Source organism: Micropterus dolomieu, linkage group LG20 (genome assembly GCF_021292245.1).
Source record: "Micropterus dolomieu isolate WLL.071019.BEF.003 ecotype Adirondacks linkage group LG20, ASM2129224v1, whole genome shotgun sequence".
NCBI classification, from domain to species: domain Eukaryota; kingdom Metazoa; phylum Chordata; class Actinopteri; order Centrarchiformes; family Centrarchidae; genus Micropterus; species Micropterus dolomieu.
This window is the reverse complement of record NC_060169.1, coordinates 25,350,016-25,370,105: the sequence shown is the minus strand read 5'-3', so window position 1 is coordinate 25,370,105 and position 20,090 is coordinate 25,350,016. Positions and strand designations below refer to the sequence as shown.

The following is a 20,090-nucleotide window of genomic DNA, read 5'->3' as shown; positions in this document are numbered from 1 at the left end:
AAAGGAAAATGTGCTTTTAGATGTAAGAGAAGAGATGCAGTAGTTATATCCAGATTGAGGTTTGGGCACTGTGGGCTGAGGAGTGGGCTGGCTCTGATTCGTAAACATCCTGATGGAAAAGGTGAATGTGGAGACAAGGAATCAGTAAAGCATGTATTAGTTCATTGTGGAAAGTACTCTTGTCAAAGGAGGAAATTGTTTAGAGAACTGGGCGCAATTGGATAAACTATTTTTAGTCTACCCACTCTACTTAATTTGGATAGTTGTAACAAAATGAAGAAACTGATTCAGTATCTACATAAAACGGGATTATACAAAAGTATTTAGGCAATCACAATTAAAATGTGTATAACGAACAGAGGAGGGCAGCAATACGCCATAGATGCGTCTAGTCTGCCGGAAACAAGAAGAAGAAGAAGAAGAAGAAGAAGAAGAAGAAGACGACTTCCCTCAGCCTGCTGCCTGCTCGGTGAAAGAAACATGACGATGTTGTCAACTACGGTGTTCTCAGTGCAGCTGCACTAAAAGTACAGCAGTAAATACAACAACAGGACATCTTTTTTGTGGTTAACTAAATTTGTGACAAACTGTAAGTGACGATGTAATACAAACTCGATGTGTGTTCGCTCACAGTGGCTGCGTAGCTAATAACAGTCGCTAACAAGTAAGCTAGTATTAGGTAACGTTAGCCAGGTAAACAGCTAACGTTAGGGGCGTGAACTCTTATGTTAATGTTGGCCATTCTGAAGCGCTTGTCAACGGGTTTCACTTTATTTAGCTGATTGAATCTTTTATCGTTACACTTCACCAAAGACAGGCCAATTCGGGAGTAGTTTGCGCCTTTACCAACTGTATTGAGCTAACGTGAAATTAGCCTTTGCTTGAGAACCCGTTGAGAGCCAAGTAGCTAACATCTAAGACTAACGTCTTCTAACTTCATGGAAATGTTAACTAAACCATATAAAACATTAACGATCGTATGCTGACGCTTTGGTAACTATGCATGTTGAAAAACGAATACTAATTTACGTTTAACGTCAGCTTAGTAACGTTAAAGTTTGGCCAGCGTTAGCTAACTTAACTCACTTCTGCCCACAGGTTGTTCCAGTTGTTGGATCGGGGCAAACACCGTTTTCACAAGTTGAGAAGTGGACCGTGAACACTGCAATGCCTCTTCTGTTTTTGGAGAGGTTTCCTTGGCCCAGCCTGCAGACCTATACAGCACTGAGTGTGGCTTTGCTTGCTGGCAGCATCTTCAGTGCCTACACCACTGTGATTGACCCGGGGTTTGCGGCCTTGGAAACCGATGAAACACCAGCTCCCTCTGAAACGGATCTCGAACATCTAAATGATAGTAACACAGAACTGGCGACCCGTGTCTTGCGGTATCTCGTCGCTGACAGTCTCTTTGTATGGGTGAGTGTCATCCCGTTTAAGACTTTGCATTGCTTGATAAGATTATGTTGTTCTTACAGAAAATTGACACTTTATTCTCTGTCCTAGGTCTTAGTCAACACCTTCTGCTGCTCCTTGATGTTAATTGCAAAAATGATTCAGTATGTGGTGTTTGGTCCGCTTAGAGTCAGTGAGAAGCAGGTGAGTCTGTCTTTTAACAGCGTTAAAATGACAAATAGAGCTACTTACATACCTGTTGTTGTTGTTGTTATTAAGCTTTTTTAGTAAAATGCATCTCATTTGTTCTGTGTTGATTTCTCAGCACCTGAAAGATAAATTCTGGAACTTCATCTTCTACAAGTTCATTTTCATCTTTGGTGTATTGAACGTGCAGACCGTGGATGAGGTGGTCATGTGGTGTTTGTGGTTCTCTGCCCTGGTCTTTCTTCATCTCATGGTGCAGCTCTGTAAAGACAGATTTGAATATGTAAGTATTATGAACTACACTTTTTTACTCTTACTAGTGCCCCAAAGCATGGTTTATGACTACCTTGTATGGTAAACTGGGGCAGGACAACAAACCAAATTTATTGACCTTATGAATCTGTTATTTTTCAAATTTTCTCATCACAATTATCCAATCCATTTCATCTGAGAAGAGTTAAAACAACTGCTGATATTGTAACAACTTTCATGGATCATGTTGTAGCTAATACTAATTAGTCATTTAGCTGACATTTTTATCCAAAGCAACTTGTGCAGTGGGAATCAAACCCAGGTCTTCCACACCTAAGGCAAGTGTCTGATCCGCTGCACCCTCACTACCCACTAATGTAACCTTTCAATGTAAACATGTCTGAAGAAGATTTGTCATGGTAAACAACCTGGGTCAAGGTCACCGGTACTTGGAGATTATTTGTTTATTCTACAGATCCTCCAAGCTCTTATTTGTTAGGACGCATTAATTACTTCAGAGATTAGGGTTGAAACAGTATACCAATGCTCTTTTAAGATGACTACCATATTACCATTCTTACATCCCTGTATGAAACCAGTTTCTATTTATGCTACACAACAAACATGATATGGCTAGATCTACATACTTTGTGCTGACTTGTTACTCATAAGGACTGAGAATAAATGCAAGATAACCAGAAACCTGGCATTTGACAACACCTGATAAATGCACTTTCCAGCTTTATAAAGTGGTGTTTTTAAAAGGCGTGGTGAGTGTCCCCTGAACGTCTGAGAGTAACTGTACTCTTTTCAGCTCTCGATCTATTTATAGTTCCTTGTACTGGCTTGTCAGGCCACTGATACAGCTTCAGTTGCTAAACTGACATGTCCCTGGATCAGATTATGCTCTGCTTGTTGGGGAAAACAAAATATCATATGGCCTCCTTGCAAGCAAGTTGGAACCATTAACAAATAACCAAGAACTGTGGATTTGTTAAGACAAGTGCATTTCCATTCTGCTTATCGGTTCCTAACTTTTTGCATTTTTCAATCGCACTCCCAAGTCAAGTGCAGTGAATATTTTACAGTCCGTACAGCCTATCTGCCTGGACCTGCTATGCTAACCTAACGTCAAGTTGTTTGTTATGTGGTACGTCAACAAAGTATGCGAGAAGTGAGTACTCCTGTTTACATTTATGGACCACTGCAGGAAATGCTATAGTTTCACTAAAAAAGATAATGACACAGCAAAATGCAGCACCTGCAGTAAGGAGATTTTGTGCAAGGGAGGAAGCAGCTCCAGTATGATGAAGCGTTCATTTCAAAACAGCGTTAATCAAAAGGAATGCGCCGTGTTGATGTGTTGCGTTCTCACAGCAACGACAATGCCCCAGATACGGCTACAACTAGTAGCAACGTCTCACACAGATGAGCTGACACTCACCTTTTTTATTGAAAATAAAGGAATGGTGTCGGCGAATTATTCCAATATATATTTTCCTTTGATACAAGTCCCCAGAGACACCCCTATAGTACAAAAAAATCCTTTCACTTTAGTCATGGAGGGGAAGATGAGCAAGAAGAAAGTGGATGTGAATGTAATGTGCTCCACATGGCGGTATGTATGTGTCACTGTCTGCTAGTCTTTGTTTCTGTCTGTGGAGAGATCTGCACTTCTGCATATTCTTTTTAGGTTGATGTCTGTCAGTTGTGTTAGCCCAGCTGTCTTCCTTCCTGTTTCCCTGTTTCTGTGGGTTCTAGCTTTTGGTTGAAAATTTAACCTACATATCTGATTGTAGGTTAAATTGCCAAAGATGATAGCCATATTGTGCTGTCAGCGTGCTGAAGACACCTTGTTGTATTAAAGTTTTACAGGTTTGATGAAATCTATTTTATTTCTTTCAGCTCAGCTGTTTTAATGTTTGCAATGAGGTCCTAAACTGTGTTCTAGTTGCTGTAGATCAGGGGTTCTTAACCTTTCTGGCAGTCAGGGCCCTTTTTTTAGGTTTGAAATATATTTATGTATATTTATTTTTTATAGCCCAGTGTCACATGAAATGTCTTAGTGGGTTGTACAGACCCACATGAGCAGCACTTTCCAAGCCAGCACAAGCTCAAGGAGACATCAAACTGCCCCAGAAACATTAGGAAAAACCATGAGAGAGGCACAATCCACTCATGATCCACATTTTATTCCCTACAGCTGTCTTTCTCTCCTTCCACTCCCATGAACAGCCATGTGCGTGTGCTTTGTCTGCTGGTCTCCCTGCTGCTGGACTGCTGTGGCCTGGCTGTGGTCTGCGGTCTGCTGGGAGCTTCCAATGGCATGCACACCCTCTCCTTTATGGCAGCAGAGGTGAGAACCATTTTGACCACACTTGGCACAGATGATTGTGAACTCTCTATATCCGGTTAGGTCCATGTGGTTCTTATTTAGCAAATTATTGTTTTGTTTGACATGGTTATGTCTCATGGTTATGGGTCTTTGGGTAAATCAGTGATATGTTTCAGATTCAGCTGAAATCAAGATAATTGGCAGAATATTTAGCAAGAAACAAAATATAGTGAAAGCAAAACAATCATCTTTATTTTCAGCTAATTAAATGGTAAACAAGATGAAAAAACATAACAGGAAATGTCTTTTCATGTTAGCAGAAACTGAAATTGTTTTCACACAGTTATCACAAATTACCTTAACCACACTTTCAGCAGTTGCCCTGGTCAGTCATATTGTAAACACTGCAAACCTCTTATAGCAGAAAAAGCACAGTTAATTAATTAAATTTTATTAAAAACATGAATAATTGTTGAATTTCATTCAGTGTGCCAGTTCCAGGGCTCCAGTTTTGTGCATGCGGGCTCACAAGCGTGGCTTACTGGGGCACTAAAATCATCCCCTCAACCTAAAATGTCCACTTTGGAAAAAGTTATTTGATACAGAAACTGTCTCCAATTGAGAGAGGCCTAGTCTAATAAACACACCAATAATCACTGTACCATTTTAAGCACCAAACATTCCCTTCTCAGTTCCTTCAGATAGAGATAGTGTTAATAGTGTTTTATTTTAAAAGTCACAACTGTAACATCAAGCTTTGGATTGTTCAGTATGCACAGTAGACTACATCACGTTCACCTGTGTCCTCTGTTCCTTCAGTGTCTGCTGGTGACTGTACGCACTGGGCATGTCATCATGCGGTAAGTCCCTTCAAAGCCTCCTTACACATGCACACACGTGCACACACTGCAGCAGTACAGATAACATAGCCTATGCAGATTTAGAATCAGAGGATAATATTAGCGACACCATGTGCTTTCCTCTGGTTCCATTATACCAGTGTGAAAGGCTTCTTTATCCCAAAGAAGGTGGTTAGGATTAGACAAGCAGCAGAAACAACTTGGATCAGCTGAAGTGCTCACAGATGCAGTATGTTTTAGTCTGACACTAAAACTTCTAAACTCTTGTCAGTTAACAGTGATTTGCCTCCATGCATAGCAAAATAACGTTTGTGGTGACCAACTGCTCTGTACTTAATAAAATACTGATTTGCCTTTTGTTACTACACATAGTTGATTACGAGTTCATTTAAATATTTTCACTCCTTTTCTTTTAACCAAGCATATCGGCTTAAAGTTATTTACGGGGGCAATTGTGTGGAATTGTGAACTTTGATTATCTCTCATTACGCTGTTCTTCTCTCTTGTAAATGTGTTGCTACCTGCTCCTTCTGATGGCAATATTACACCGTCTTTGTTTCATGTATTCATGTTGTTTGAATTGCCAGTCCCGATCAAAGATAATGGTCACATCATCCACCATACCGTCAAAATATTACCTGTGTTTCATGGCCTGAAAGAGCTGTGCATGTCCCCTCAGTTACTCAATTCATCTGTGGGATCTGAACCATCCAGGGACCTGGGAGAGTAAGGGAACATATGTCTACTACACAGACTTCATCATGGAGTTGGCTATGCTCTTTCTCGACCTCATGCACCATATCCATATGCTGGTAAGACACAGAGGGGAACAGGTGTTGGCATGTTATGAAAATTGTGTTTCTCCCTGTCTCTTTTTCTACCCCCTAATCTTTAATCTGTTCTGTCCATATGTCTCTCATTAGCTTTTTGGCAACATCTGGCTGTCCATGGCAAGCTTGGTTATCTTTATGCAGCTACGGTATCTCTTCCATGAAGTCCAGCGCCGCATCCGCAGGCACAAGAACTATCTTCGTGTCATCAATAACATGGAGGCCAGGTGATTGTATATTTTGAATTCAAAATATGCCGGCGAGGTGTTATGTTTTTTGGGTTGTCTGTCCGTCCCATTCTCGTGATATGCCAGGAACGCCTTAAGGGGATTTCTTCAAATTTGGCCCAAACATCTGCTTGGACACAAGGATGAAATCGTTAGAATTTGGTGGTCAAAGGTCAAGATCACTGTGACCTCAAAATGACGTAATGACCTTTTTTTTTGTTTGTTTTGTTTTTGTACCTCAAATGTCAACATCACTGTGACTGCATCATGTCCTGGAAAAATATTATTTGGCCATTATTCAACACCTTAACTCAGGAGCAGACGGGGAGTTTGTGACCATATGTAACAGTTGGTCTGACACTGAAGAGGTGACACTTCTGACTCAAAGGTCATTGTGACCTCAAAATAGTCTTTACCTATAACATAAGGATGAATTGTGCGATTCCCAACACACGAGCAAACAATAACTAGCACAGAACGCACAGTACGGGCTTTCCTCCATCTCATCCATTCTGCCTTTCACTTCCTCGCTCATTCTGAATTTCGAGCATCATCGGAATCACGTAACTGCTAATAATGTTTAGAGCGCGCCTAGCTAATCTTGATCCTGTGCGTGTGTGATTGAGTTTAAGCTCATTGAGAGGCTTTGCATCTAAAAATGCCAGGAGAAATCAACAGCATCAAATTTTGTGTAGCTACACTCTAAGAATCCATCTTCTTCATCTTTACATAAGTACATGTGTATCTGTTAAGCCAATAAATCTGATACTCCTTCATTAATCAGATCAATAATGTGTATCAACTGGAATAATTCATATAATCAGGATACACTTTATACCTTTTTGTATTTAATTCTATCCATGTATTCACTACATATGAGTGTCTGGCCGAACTGCGACTTGACTGGTTGGCGGAGGCAAACAACCACACAATTTGTAATGAAAGCTTTGTAAATTCCATCGTTCATTAGTTGTTTCATCATCATTTGTATATACTGTGAACTGTATCTGTACAGATTTGCTGTTGCTACTGCAGAGGAGCTGGCAGCTAATGATGATGACTGTGCCATCTGCTGGGACACCATGTTGACAGCACGCAAGCTACCTTGCGGCCATCTCTTCCACAAGTAAAGTGATTTTTCAATCGGCAATCCCTGCATGGACTGTGTTCTGCAGATTGTTTTACTGGCACCACTAACCTGTGGCTCCATAGCCTGGAAATAATTTATCTTTAACTACTAAAGATTGCTTTAAGGAGAGACTGCAGGAATAGCGACAATGAGCTATACCAGCCTTGAATGCAGAATCCTTAGTTTGGCTAGTGCCAAAGTCTTTCATAAGTTATATATATTTTTGTAGTAAATCTCACTGCAGAACTGTCCTTAGCTTCTGTCATATTATTTTTCTTGTTTGGATTTTATCTCCTGCCCTTGAGTTGTAGCAGTTTACTGAAAATTTTCAGCTTCAGTAAGATGATCCTAATGTGTAGCTACTTCAGACTTCTGAGCCTTGTAATGAATGTCAAGTTTTTATACAGAGAAATGTAATATAACGTGTGTGTGTGTGCGCGCGCGTGTGTATATCCAGCTCTTGTTTGCGCTCGTGGCTTGAGCAGGACACATCTTGTCCAACGTGTCGGACATCCCTGAACATTAATGGGGACGGGGGCCAGGCGAGAGGCCAGCAGCCGGCCGGTGGTATGGAAGACAACATTGGCCCAGTAGGAGCTGCTGCAGATGCTAGACCACATATCAACCAACACAATCATTTCTTCCACTTTGATGGTAAGTCTGTTGGACACAAGTACAAGGATGAAGGGTTTATTGCCTAGTAGGTTTTGACGTACAAGGAATTTGCATAACTGTCACAATAAACATAGTAAAAGAAAAAGTACTGTAAAAGTCAAGAATCAAAAATATAAAATTGAAATGTACAACAAGAGATATGGATAGTGATTAAATGTTGACCAAGGCAGTGTTTCCCGCAGGATTTTGTGAGACTATGGTGGGTGGACATCGACCCTCTAGGGGGGTCCGGTGGCATGCATAAATCATATTATATGATGTGCTCGTATTGCGTACAATTAAGATTAAATGGCCTCTCTTCAAGTAAGACTCTCATACTGTAACACTTGTTACAAAGTGAGAAAATGACAGAATAAAGTTGTAAACCCTGCCTGTCATCTCGCGCTCCTTTAACTGCATTTACCATAAAGGCACTAATATGTGTGCTCTCAAAATCTAGCGGTTAGCTTGATCACGTTCTCACAAACGAGGGACAGTGGAAACACTCAACGCTGTTCAAACCGTTTAGTTAATGTTACCATACTTACCTAAAAAAAAAAAAAAAAAAAATAGGGGTTGTCTCGAGTTGGATGCCAGTGTGTCAGCGAGCGAGTTTACAGCAGCGGGGAGAAGCGGCGCAAAACACGTCAGAAGTCTTTCATTTTAATATATTTTAGGTTCATTTTGAAACTATAGCGGAAGAAATTAGACTGTGGTGGGCTGCCATAGTCATAGTCATATTAATTAATGTGGAACACTGCAAGACATGAGCAAATGTTCACAGAATAAGTCTCTTACAGGTTCTCGCATTGCCAGCTGGCTGCCCAGTTTCTCAGTGGAAGTAATGCACACCACCAATATCTTGGGCATCGCTCAGGCCAACAACTCCCAGCTCATGGCCATGGTGAGTTCATGTTTACAGACTGAAGGAATTCGTGTTGGTTTTATGAGAGGTGATACACAGATCGGGTCAGGTATTGAACCTTTTTATGACACTCCTATTTGCCACAAAGCCAATCTTGCCATAATTATATCTCATTCTTTACTCCATGTCCTGCTTTTAACCAGTAGCCAGTGCCTGAAAATGTTGCCTGGGTTTTTACCATAGCTCCAATGCTCTTAACATCATTACTTTGCTCACATGGTATTTGACTTCCTTGTAAATGCTTGTTGACAATAATGATAACCTCTTTATTTGACCAACAGATTTAGCAGAAACTGTTACAAAAGATGCCATGTGTATTTGAACAAAGATTCCAAGTATTTTACAGTGTTATACTCTACACTCTACTCTACACTAATATTGTAGGTTTTAAGACCTGCTTGTGTCAACCTTTTTTTTAAAAATTATTATTATTATTTTTTTTAAAAGTCTGGCTTTCACTTCTGCTCTTCTCTCTCCAACCATGTTTCTCTGAATCGCTCATCAGGCCCATCAGATCCAGGAGATGTTCCCTCAGGTGCCCTCCTACCTGGTGATGCAGGACCTGCAGTTGACCCGCTCTGTGGAGGTCACCACTGACAACATCCTGGAGGGACGCATACAGGTGCCTTTCCCAACACAGGTCAGTCAACTGGAGGCTAAATGTTAATAGCAGCATTGTTTGTCGTTAACACATTGCTCTGCTCATTTCTCAACACTTCTGTCAATGCTTCCTGGACCTCCTGTTTCACCTTGATCACTTTCCTATGTTGTTCTCGAAAGGCAGAATGTAACATATTTTCTGTGTTTGTCCTTCCTCAGGCCATAGAGCGTGCCCCTACACAGGTGAGCTCTGCACCAGACGAGCTGGACGGCCCCAGTGGAGCAGCTGAACAGGGCCTCAGTGAGTCAGACAGCATGGAGGTCAGGGGAGGTCGCTTCTCTAAGTCGGCCGAGGAGAGGCAGAAGATGTTAAAGCAGAGGAAAGAAGAGTTGCTCCAGCAGGCTCGCAGGTTGGTACAATGATGGCTGGAGGTCTGTACCTCCTATAGGAGTTTTTTTTAGTTCAGCAGTGTATACTGTGTTTAATGATAATATACCTTTCCTTGTGGGCATGTTTTACTCAGTCTGTGACCCAAAGTCAGTCAAGTAAAATATTTGAAGACCTTTGCTTGGCTACCTGAGTAGCTGAAAAGCCCAGTTTGACATTTGTCAACTAATGTAGGGCATTCCTGGTTGCCTTCTTTTCCGCTATCATGCATTTTCTGTTCCCGTGGTCATGTGCTGTTCCTTACCTCCCTGTAGGAGATATCTAAACAAGAGTCCAGAGGACCAGGATGAGGATTTGCCTGGACTGGAGGAGGACATTCTTCCAGAATTGAACTTGACGGTGCTGAGACGTAGAACCATGGCGGCAGCTGCAGAGAGACGCATGCAAAATCAACAGGACCCGGCACCCTGATACAGAGACTGGTTTCAGCAAAAGAGTCTACCACGTTGTCATCCCACGAGGCACTGACAGCTATTTCAAACCCCCCCACATTTGGTGTACAGTCAATGGTCATCACCTATTCAAAACAATTATTAAAAACACATTGCAAACATGGCCTTTGGACTGTTTTGGCTGCCTAAATAAGGTGGGACTATTGTGAATGGCCTCTGCCTCACTGATACCAGAGTATTTGGAGCATTATATAAATTAATGGGTGCAAGTCAAGAAATGCAAGGTTGTATTGCCCTTTAATCATGTGCCACACATTGCAACCACCAGCTTCAGTAGGGAGTCAGTATCTGCCATGATTGGGACTGGCAAATGAGCATGTTTTGCATTCAGAAGAGTCTTTTATGAGAGAGGGTTTGTAGGTAGCATCACTAGATAAATCTGTTTGGATCCTTATGTGTTTTCCTTTTTGTCATTATTTTTTCTCATTTGATTTGGTGGCAGAAAGCAACAGTCTAGATGAAGAAATTCATCTTATATGTTATTATTTTACTGTGAATTAAGTGTAGGAAAAATAAGTCTTTATTTCTTACCTTGGAGTAAGAGAATGTCACTTTAGTATTGTTCAGGCTTTCCGTCAAATATGAATGTTTCTATCAAAATAATGCTGCAAACAGTGTTTTTGACCCGCATGGGTTCTGTATTTAGTGTGTAATATCACCCATTGCAAACAGTTTGCATTTTGTTATTTAACAAGGGGGGCAGTGGGCATGTACATTTTCATTTTCTAATACCTTTCCCTTAAGACGCATACTTAACAAAGGGGATGTATTATTTTTTTGTACAAGTATGTTGGGTGTCATCCTGAAATTACCTTCTGATAATGAGCAGTTCTCTCTGAATAAGATGAACTGCCGAACTAATGGGTCATCCTTGGTCATCTGATTTTTAGGTTGTGTATAAATTGTTTTAAGTATGTTACAGCTGGACTTGCTGTTGTCTTTTGAAGACATTTTGCCACTCAGTCAAAAGGCTTGGGCAGCGAATTTGAGCAGCAGCAAAATCTTTTCTCAAGACATAACAGCAAATCCAGTTGCCTTTGAAATAATACTTCTATGACCTGAATGACTGAGAATCTTTTATGAAGACATTTTTTGGGTGATTTATTTGTGCTGCCTTTTGTCTATTCACTTTGAGGAGAGCCAATTCAAAAATTATACCAGCGAGGAACATTATCATCCTCTGCTCAGAGATCTTATTTTAACAATGTACAGCAATGTACAACATGGACTGGACATTTTCGGTATTATAAAATTTCACTAAATCTGTACCTGGTTGAGACATACTGATGGACACCAAGATGGAGACTGTCTGTATTATTAGTGTTGGATTTTCTTGTGATTACAGTGCAAGAGCAGTTTGGGGTGAGATATGCATGAATCTAGACAAGTGCTTTTGTTTCCTTCCATTTTATCCCAAAGAAAATCCCACAAACATCTACTAAAAGCGTTGAAGTGTTGTGATCTACATTGTGTGTTTATTTTATTGCTCAAACTCTGTTTGCGGGTTGTTGTTCGCAGATACAATATAGGATTTAGACTTCAGATTTCAATTAGTCAAAATGTAAAAATGAAATTGGACAGTTTTGTTTTCATTTTTTGTATTTTTCATCCAGGTATTTAACGACTATCCATGATCTATTTTCCTGTTCATCTTTATCTTTCATAACCATGACTTATTTAATCAAAACTGAAATTTTTTGGGGGGACTGAGCTTTCCTGTGTTTTTGTGCCTAAATCAAGAATGGTTCAGTTATGGATAATTTCTGTAAATCTAGTTTTTGTAAAATATGTTAATACAAAAGACTTAATAAACCGAGCTTAAAACAGCTTTTTAACAAAACATAGTAATTCAATCTTTCTTCTACTAATGCTTGGGCTTGGCTTTGGTCTTTTCCGATCAGAGAGAGACTTAAATATTATGCTGTTAAACCATAGACTGTATATAAAAAAGTGTTAAACGTGTAACATGATGAAACTTGCCTAAGGTGCAGTGGACAGTATCCAAAACACTGGACTTTGACTTTATTAGTCCAATAAATGTGTGTGTGTGTTTTGGATTGAGCATTGAGCCAGAAGGAAATCGTTGTTAAACATCGCTCTCGATGGAGTATGAAATGATTCGTTTAAGTAAGGATCATATGCTGGGCTCTGGTAGGGATGTGTGGCTTTACTGATAGATTAACGTCATTAGGCCGCGCCCCTTACCTACAGCATCTCTGCCACGTCATACAGAAGGGCTCGTGGCAGGCGGAAACAGCAGCCGACAACACCCACGCTGTTCATTTTAATGATGTATCTGTAACACAGCCTCATACAAACCCACTGGAACTTCCCGGTTGTCACTGTACGTTACTTCTACGTCTGGGAATTGAAGTAGAGCATAATTTCTTGTGTGTTTTTTGTACTGGTAAGTTAAGTACTTATGCTAGCTATGTAACGTTAGCCAGCTAGCTGCATAGCATGGCAGTGTAAGTTAACCTTAAAGAGGTAACGTTAACGCCAATGTTTTATTTGAAGTGTGAATCTAACTTAACGTTACAGCTCTGACGCTAGTTACGATTTTTTTTTTTTTTAGAGAAAATTACCTCAGGTAGCTATTTGACAGGTCACACGAGAAAAGTAAGAGTCTTTGTAGACGGTATATCTGATAACGTAACGTTAGCTAACTAGATATGATATATAGTTGATCGTTAATAATCAGACTGGTAATTTGTTCCTGACGTTACGTTAGCTAGCCAAGACACTGTGGACGGTGTGAAATAGTTATTGAAGTGTAACACAAGCTACTACTGCAAAATACAATGCCCACACTGGGCACTTTAAAACACAGACATATTGTTATTTGCGTGTCTTGGTGATCTGGAAATTATGACACCAGTAAAGTTAAATGGTGTTTTGCTGTCATGGAAACCAGAATGAAGAAAAACTCCAGTTTTAAAGCCAACAACAGTGATAATGTTACCTGTTGGCCTTGATGTGTGAATGGGCCCTGCTCATATTACATGTCCTGGACTACATCCTGGTAAAACCTAGTTAAGTTAGTTTATTGCAAGAGGATGTGCATTGTAGTTCATATTTAACTAGGTGTTCTCATTGATATGCCAACTGGCATGTCAACAACTGAAGCATTGCAGTAAAGTAAAGACAACATTTTGCCAAGTGAAATAGAATTTGTCAGGTCAAAGTTCTGTGTGACTTAGAGCAAACATATTTACAATATGTTAGCTCATTGTGCTGATGTATATTAGACAGATTAGAAACAACGTTGGCATTCAGTTTCAGATTGTGGAATGCTGCTGGACGAGACTCCACTTTTTGAGCCTTCCCTGCTTCAGGAGCTAGACTGGAGTAGCAACGCTGTCTCCTTCTCTCCCCCCATCTCCCCGTCCAGCCCAGGGGAAGGTCTGGTGCTCAGGCCACTCTGTATGGCAGACTTCAACAGGGGTGAGTCAGAGACTGGATGGACAACATATTCCAGTACTTGTATTCTCAAGAGAATATGAATGTGGAAAGCATGTTTTTTTGTTCCTTGGTGTCCAGTATGGAAGATCTTGGTAATTTAACAAAAATGTGATACTTAACAGAAATGAAGAATAACAAACAAAAGATGGCGTGTGAGTACCACCCACCTGGACATTTTCACCAAAGCTTCTTTTGCTTCTGTGTTCCAGGATTTTTCAAGGTTTTATCTCAACTCACTCAGGCGGGCGATGTCTCACCAGAGCAGTTCACGAGTAAGTCATGCTTAGCCATAATGCTACCTTTATATAAGACAGAAGTGACATTCTGATTAATTTATTCAGAATATTTACTATTAACACCCCAAAGTAAACTTGAATTTCCTGCCAAAACAGTTGACCATATACATCAGGTCACACATTTAAGAACAATCATCATCCAAATCAAACTTTAAATACAAACCAGTGTAACAAAATATCAACAAAGATTTTTAAAAAACACATATGTTGGCTTCCAGAAAAGTTTGAGCACATGAAGAAGACCGGAGACTACTATGTCGTTGTGGTGGAGGACACAAATCTGGGACAGATCGTTGCTACGGCTACATTGATCACAGAACACAAATTCATCCATTCCTGTGCTAAGGTGAATGACTTACATTCATTCTTACATTTACTTATTAATGGAGTGGCTAATAGAAGGGTTGAAATCATTAACATACATACTTTACCACCATAAATAAAAAAAAAAAGAGTTGACATTTTTATTTCCTTTAAAAACTCAAATTCGCAAATTCAATCTAAACATTGAATTTTTATCAATCTTGAGAATTATTGATATTATGTGACTGAAATGAAGACCCTTTCTATTCTGTGTTTTTTCATAGAGAGGCCGGGTGGAGGAGGTGGTAGTCAGTGACGTGTGCAGAGGGAAGCAGCTGGGAAAACTGTGAGTAGATCTGTGTGACATTTGGTCTTGGCTTGTAATTAATATTTAAAGGTGTGGTATGCAATTCTGGAGAAATCCAATACCATGACAAATACCATGATGTAGAGCAAACAACGACCCAGCAAGTAATCTAACTAATATTAGCTAGGTTGTGGGTTAGCAAATTGTCGCCTACAGTTGCTGCTTTGAAGCTAACATGCAGAGAGGACAGGACAGTCCCAGAGCCAGCACACCAGCTCCAGACAGTGATACTCACAACTCTCCTGCTACTGTAGCTAACATCACAACAACAGCATGAGCCTTTCTCATTTCCCAAATGTGTGCCTCCTTGCTTGTCTTAGTCCCTCCCACCCGAGATGCAAGCTTGAGGAGTCGAGGAGGAGACGCGAAGAGAGAGGAGTCATTTAAAGAAATGAGATGTCATTTTAATGTGACGTCAATTAAATATGACCTGTTGCACTGCTGCATCATCTGTCAGCTGTTTTGAGAGTGCTGCTGTGATCTCTGTCAGATGAGCAGACCAGCTTTTGGCACTAAAGGCTACAGATCATATCTTCACAATCCAGAAACATGTCTGTCAACATTATTAACACGTAAAAAAAATCTCACAGTTCCAATAAACATTATAGCATCTTTTTTTGGCGGTCCGCCTTTTGCCTGAAAACAGGTGATCATTTCAGCCCTCTGTCTGATGAGGTGAGTTTCATCATCAGTCCCTTTACAAAATCAGACACTAACATTTATCAACATAAAGCCCCTATTAAAACTGTCATCACAGGACTATACTGTTGGAATGACGTGTATACTACATAGGCACCTTTATTATAACATGAGACACTGGCTCTGGTTGATATTACAGCCTAAAAATTTGACTTCAGCAGCTGAGTGCACTGTTTTGTCACAATTATAGCAGCTGAATTGTGTGATGCGCGGATCGGCTCGGCTCGGACAGTAACGGAATACTCACATAGGCCTACGCGTAAATCATCCACCCGCTCCCCACCAACTAATTACTTTATCAGATTTAGAGACCACACCTGCACGGACATTTTACCACACCTCCACTTGACGAAAACACTTACTTGATGAATAGAGAGGCTGCTGTCAGTCATTTAAACATTTCCATCTGTGCAGTAAAGTCTCAGCAAATATCGTGTGACAAAACAAAAAAAAAACCTGCAGTAATAAACTTGACAGGACAGACCGAGGAAACGGAAATAAACTTTCAGCTTCTATGATCCTTGTTTAGATGCTCTGATGAGGCGCAGGATGTAAAGGTACTTTATTTGTCACATACACATACAAGTAGCAAAATTCATCCTCTGCATTTAACCCATCCCTGAAGCAGTGGGCAGCTACTGTACCCGGTCAAACAGCACTGACTGGATAACCTACCCAACGTGAAACCAGAGCACCCGGAGGAAACCCACGTAGACACAGGGAGAACATGCAAACTGCAAACAGGAAGGTCGGGGCGACAGGGTTGTTTCTGTGAGGTCACAGTGCTATCCATTGGGCTACCGTGCTGCCCACTCCGACGGCTGCTTTACTCCAGACAGTTTCACTGTATGAACCCTGGACTGTGTGTGAGACCTTTCAGATGTGTAGAAGAACACAGACCATGAATTAACATTAGATCCTGGCCGATCCAGTCGGCGTGTCAGAGATTTAAATATTCATCTATGTCGTTTGGGCTCGTGCTTAAATGCGCAACAGCGTCTCTGGAGAAGCGCTTCACCCAGCCGCTATTCAGTGCAATTGCTGCCCATCCACACATTCAACAATAACAACATCAGTGATATCAAAGTGAAATGACTTTAAGGAACGCAGTTACAACTTTATAAGGCGCTAGACAAACGGTGAAGGGTAGAAAGTTTGATTGCGAATTTGATCATTTGAAATAGGCTTAACTAATACAACTTATGAATAGCCTACAACAGAAACTCTGTAAAGTCCTACTCCGGCCATGGGTTGGTCCAGCTGCATGTCATGCCTCTTTTAAATGTCACACCGGCTGAAAAGACTTCCGCAAAGGATACTGTATCCTCGCTTATAGCTCCTGCAGCAAGCCTCCTCGATCCCTGATCCTCCAAGTGAATTGTAGTAATTGAGATGTCCTTCAAGATGGCGCGTTAAGATAGATTTCCGGGTCACAGGTTGGGGAAATGAGAAAGGCTCCATGTCTTGGCACACCAGAACAGTAGCTGAATGTCCATGGGCAAGTTACTTAATGTTACCTGACACAAAATCATAAATGGAGTAGTGTTGTGTGCGTCAGTGTGTGTCACTTTGTTTGTTTTCCATTTACAGAACCAGGTCTGTGTACAAACACCAGTTTATTTCCAGCCACACACAGAATGGACAGCTAGCAGACCACAAGGAGATATTTGCTCAATTTCACAAAAAAGATGTGTATTGGATTAGAATCACATACCCGACCTTTAACACCCTGTATCTGTCCCAATGCAAAATTATTCATAAAAGAGACTTATTTAGGAAGTATGTTGTCTTTTGTGCTGAATTTTTAAAACATCTTCCTCTTCTTTTTCTGTCCCTATAGCTTAGTTTCAACTCTTACTCTTCTGAGCAAAAAACTGGATTGCTATAAAATCACACTGGAGTGTGCACCCAAAAATGTGGCTTTCTACCAAAAGTTTGGCTACACCGCCTCAGATGAGACTTACATGCAGTGTCGATTCTTGGACAGAGGACAACAGCAGCTTTAAGCGTCCGTTTTTGGGGCATGGACCACACCCACTGACATCAAAACTTGCATCGACAAAGCGTCTTTAGAATTGGAAGCGCGGCCTGGGGATGTGCACAGTTGAGTGGTTACTGAACACTCGTCCTGATTTCAGCACACTTGAGTAAACATAAATGTATGTTGAAGCCCTCGGCTCAGTCCAAAAGCATCCTCCTCCCCTTTGGTAACAATGGCTACCTCACCAGGGTGGAGCCCTGTCATCATCTTCCCGCACCATCTGAAGCAATGAGCGTCAGTTACTGTATATGTAATGTCTTAGTGTGTTACATTGTTAATAAGTAACTTGCTCTGTACTAACAGAAACAAAACAAATTGTATCTGACTACATGCAACTGAAATACAATTGCTTGGGAATACCAAATTAAGTTATACATCCGAAGCCATTATTAAATTATTTACTACAGGCAACAGAGGTTTGGTACAAAACCAATTATGCTTGAAGGAATAACTTTAGATCATGATTCAAACTTAGTCTCTTAGATCTGTCTGTTGCATCATCAAGGGCAAGTCACCAAAGAAAATCAGCTTTGTTTCTTTAAATGTGATTAGGAACTTAATTCTCTCAGATCCTTTGGGTTTTACTTGGGTTTCTTTTTCTAACCTGTTCTCTTTGGTGCAAAGTGCTCCATCTCAGCAGGCTTTTCTTTCTTTCACAGCAGTGTTGCTGAACAGCTACAATGAAGGTTCGATTACTACAACACATGAAGCATTACTATTAAGACTGTTGTAATGTATAATATTTCTAGTGAACAAAAAGGTTTGTTGAATGAACCTTCTTAAGGTTTTGTAATAGAGCAATATTTAAACACAATTGTGATGAGTATCAAGACATTTTGTGATGGGAAATGGATAAAAAAACTACTTTTCTTTTTTTTTTTTTAAATGAACTCTCTCTATTTAAGTTTCATAATTACGCTGTTATTCTGGAGAACAGGGGAACAGTTAATGTAATTTATTTCCAAAGGTGTAATAGATAAAATATTCTATGATCTACTGTGTGTGCTTGCTTATATTTGTAGATGTAACTACAAAGCTGATGATTAACAAAAAAAATGTATGTAATGTATTTGTGGAAGCTTTGCTGTAACAATGGGAAGCTATGGGATGGGCACGTCTAGTAGTCATAGTTGTAGCAAAACATTTTCTATCCACAGTTCAAACGGATTGTTGAACATATAGATACATCACACACCTTAAAACCCTTAATGACGTGCGATTAACCACAAGAATCTCAGGCGTGGCTTTCGAGGCCAACAGGAAATGAGATACAGTTGAAGTTGGAATTTTACATACACCTTTGCCAAATACATTTAAACTCTTAAGTTTTTGCACATTTCATTAGAAATGACATTAGACATTAAATCCTAGTAAACACTCTCTGTCCTAGGTCAGTGAGGATCACTACTTATTTTATGATTGATGATGATTTTGAAATGTCAGAATAATTGTAGAGAGAATGATTTATTTCAGCTTTTATTTCTTTCATCACATTCCCAATAAATTGCTAGATTTTGGCCCATTCCTCCTGACAGAACAGGTGTAACTGAGTCGGGTTTGTAGGCCTCCTTACTCGCATAGGATTTTTTCAGTTCTCCCCCAAATTTTCAATTGGACTGAATTCAAGGTTTTGTGGTGGCCACTCCCAATACCTTGGTTTTATTGTCCTTAAGACATTTTGCCACAACTTTGGAAATATGCTTGGGTTAATTGTCCATTTGGAAAACCCCTTGGAGACCAAGCTTTTAACTTCCTGGCTGATGTCTTCAGATGTTGCTTCAATTTATCCAAACTTTCCTTTTCTCAAGGAAGGCCATCTACAGTTCCCTCCAAAAGTATTGGAACGGTAAGGCAAATTCCTTTGTTTTTGTTCACTGAAGACATTTGGGTTTAAGACCAAAAGATGAGACAAGAGTTCAGAATATCAGCTCTCATTTCCTTGTGTTCACATCTAGATGTGTTAAACAACTCAGGACATACCACCCTTTGTTTGAACCCACCCATTTTTCAAGTGAGAAAAACTATTGGAACATGTGACTGACAGATGTTTCTTGTTGCCCAGTTGTTGCCTTTTAGGTTGATTTTCCAAACATTAAATAGCTCTGCATGACTAGTCTAAGTTTTCCTCCTTGGTTCAAACCTATAAAGACTGCATTTCCTGTTAAAGAGGATAAACCAACATGAAGACCAGAGAGCTGTCTATGGGAGGAAAGCAAGCCATTGTCAAGCTGAGAAAAGAAGGAAAATCGACCAGAGCCATTGGACAAACATTGGGCAAAGCAAGCACAACAATTTGGAATGTCCTGAAAAAGAAAGAAACTACTGGTGTACTGAGCAACAGACGTCCAACAGGTCGTCCAAGGAAAACAACAGTAGTTGATGACAGAAATATTGCGAGAGCTGTGAAGAAAACCCCCAAAACATCAGTAAGTGATTTCACCGGTGACCTCCACAGTGCAGGGGTGAAGGTGTCACAATCCTCTGTTGGAAGAGGACTCAGAGAGCAGAAATATAGAGGCCACACCACAAGATGCAAACCACTCATCAGCAGGAAGAATCGGAAGGCCAGATTGAAATTTGCAAAGAAGTACAGAGATGAGCTGCAAAAGTT

At 40.3% G+C, this 20,090-nt stretch overlaps 2 protein-coding genes across 7 annotated transcripts; both read left to right on the top strand.

The window, feature by feature from the left end:
• The first annotated feature begins 396 nt into the window (after nt 1-396).
• On the top strand, nt 397-11,767 carry LOC123958778 (E3 ubiquitin-protein ligase AMFR-like). 5 transcript variants are annotated; one of them, XM_046032384.1, is made up of 14 exons: nt 397-527; nt 1,099-1,416; nt 1,504-1,596; nt 1,718-1,882; nt 4,055-4,207; nt 5,006-5,046; nt 5,726-5,858; nt 5,970-6,103; nt 7,119-7,229; nt 7,690-7,886; nt 8,687-8,790; nt 9,317-9,451; nt 9,631-9,821; nt 10,114-11,767. In XM_046032384.1, exons 2-14 carry the CDS (start codon nt 1,168-1,170, stop codon nt 10,268-10,270), a joined length of 1,863 nt encoding a protein of 620 aa, XP_045888340.1. In that variant the 5' UTR covers nt 397-527; nt 1,099-1,167; the 3' UTR covers nt 10,271-11,767. The 5 variants fall into 5 exon arrangements, with proteins under 5 accessions (XP_045888340.1, XP_045888341.1, XP_045888339.1 ...); XM_046032385.1 differs by having other exon boundaries at nt 398-535; XM_046032383.1 differs by having other exon boundaries at nt 433-589.
• A 1,421-nt stretch (nt 11,768-13,188) lies between these two features.
• Nucleotides 13,189-18,472, top strand: gnpnat1 (glucosamine-phosphate N-acetyltransferase 1). 2 transcript variants are annotated; one of them, XM_046032382.1, is made up of 6 exons: nt 13,189-13,333; nt 13,588-13,755; nt 13,983-14,045; nt 14,288-14,415; nt 14,657-14,718; nt 15,060-15,286. In XM_046032382.1, the coding sequence occupies exons 1-6, from the start codon at nt 13,294-13,296 to the stop codon at nt 15,124-15,126; spliced, it is 528 nt and encodes a 175-aa protein (XP_045888338.1). In that variant the 5' UTR covers nt 13,189-13,293; the 3' UTR covers nt 15,127-15,286. The 2 variants fall into 2 exon arrangements, with proteins under 2 accessions (XP_045888338.1, XP_045888337.1); XM_046032381.1 differs by lacking the exon at nt 15,060-15,286 and adding an exon at nt 17,279-18,472 and having other exon boundaries at nt 13,191-13,333.
• The last annotated feature ends 1,618 nt before the right edge of the window (nt 18,473-20,090 follow it).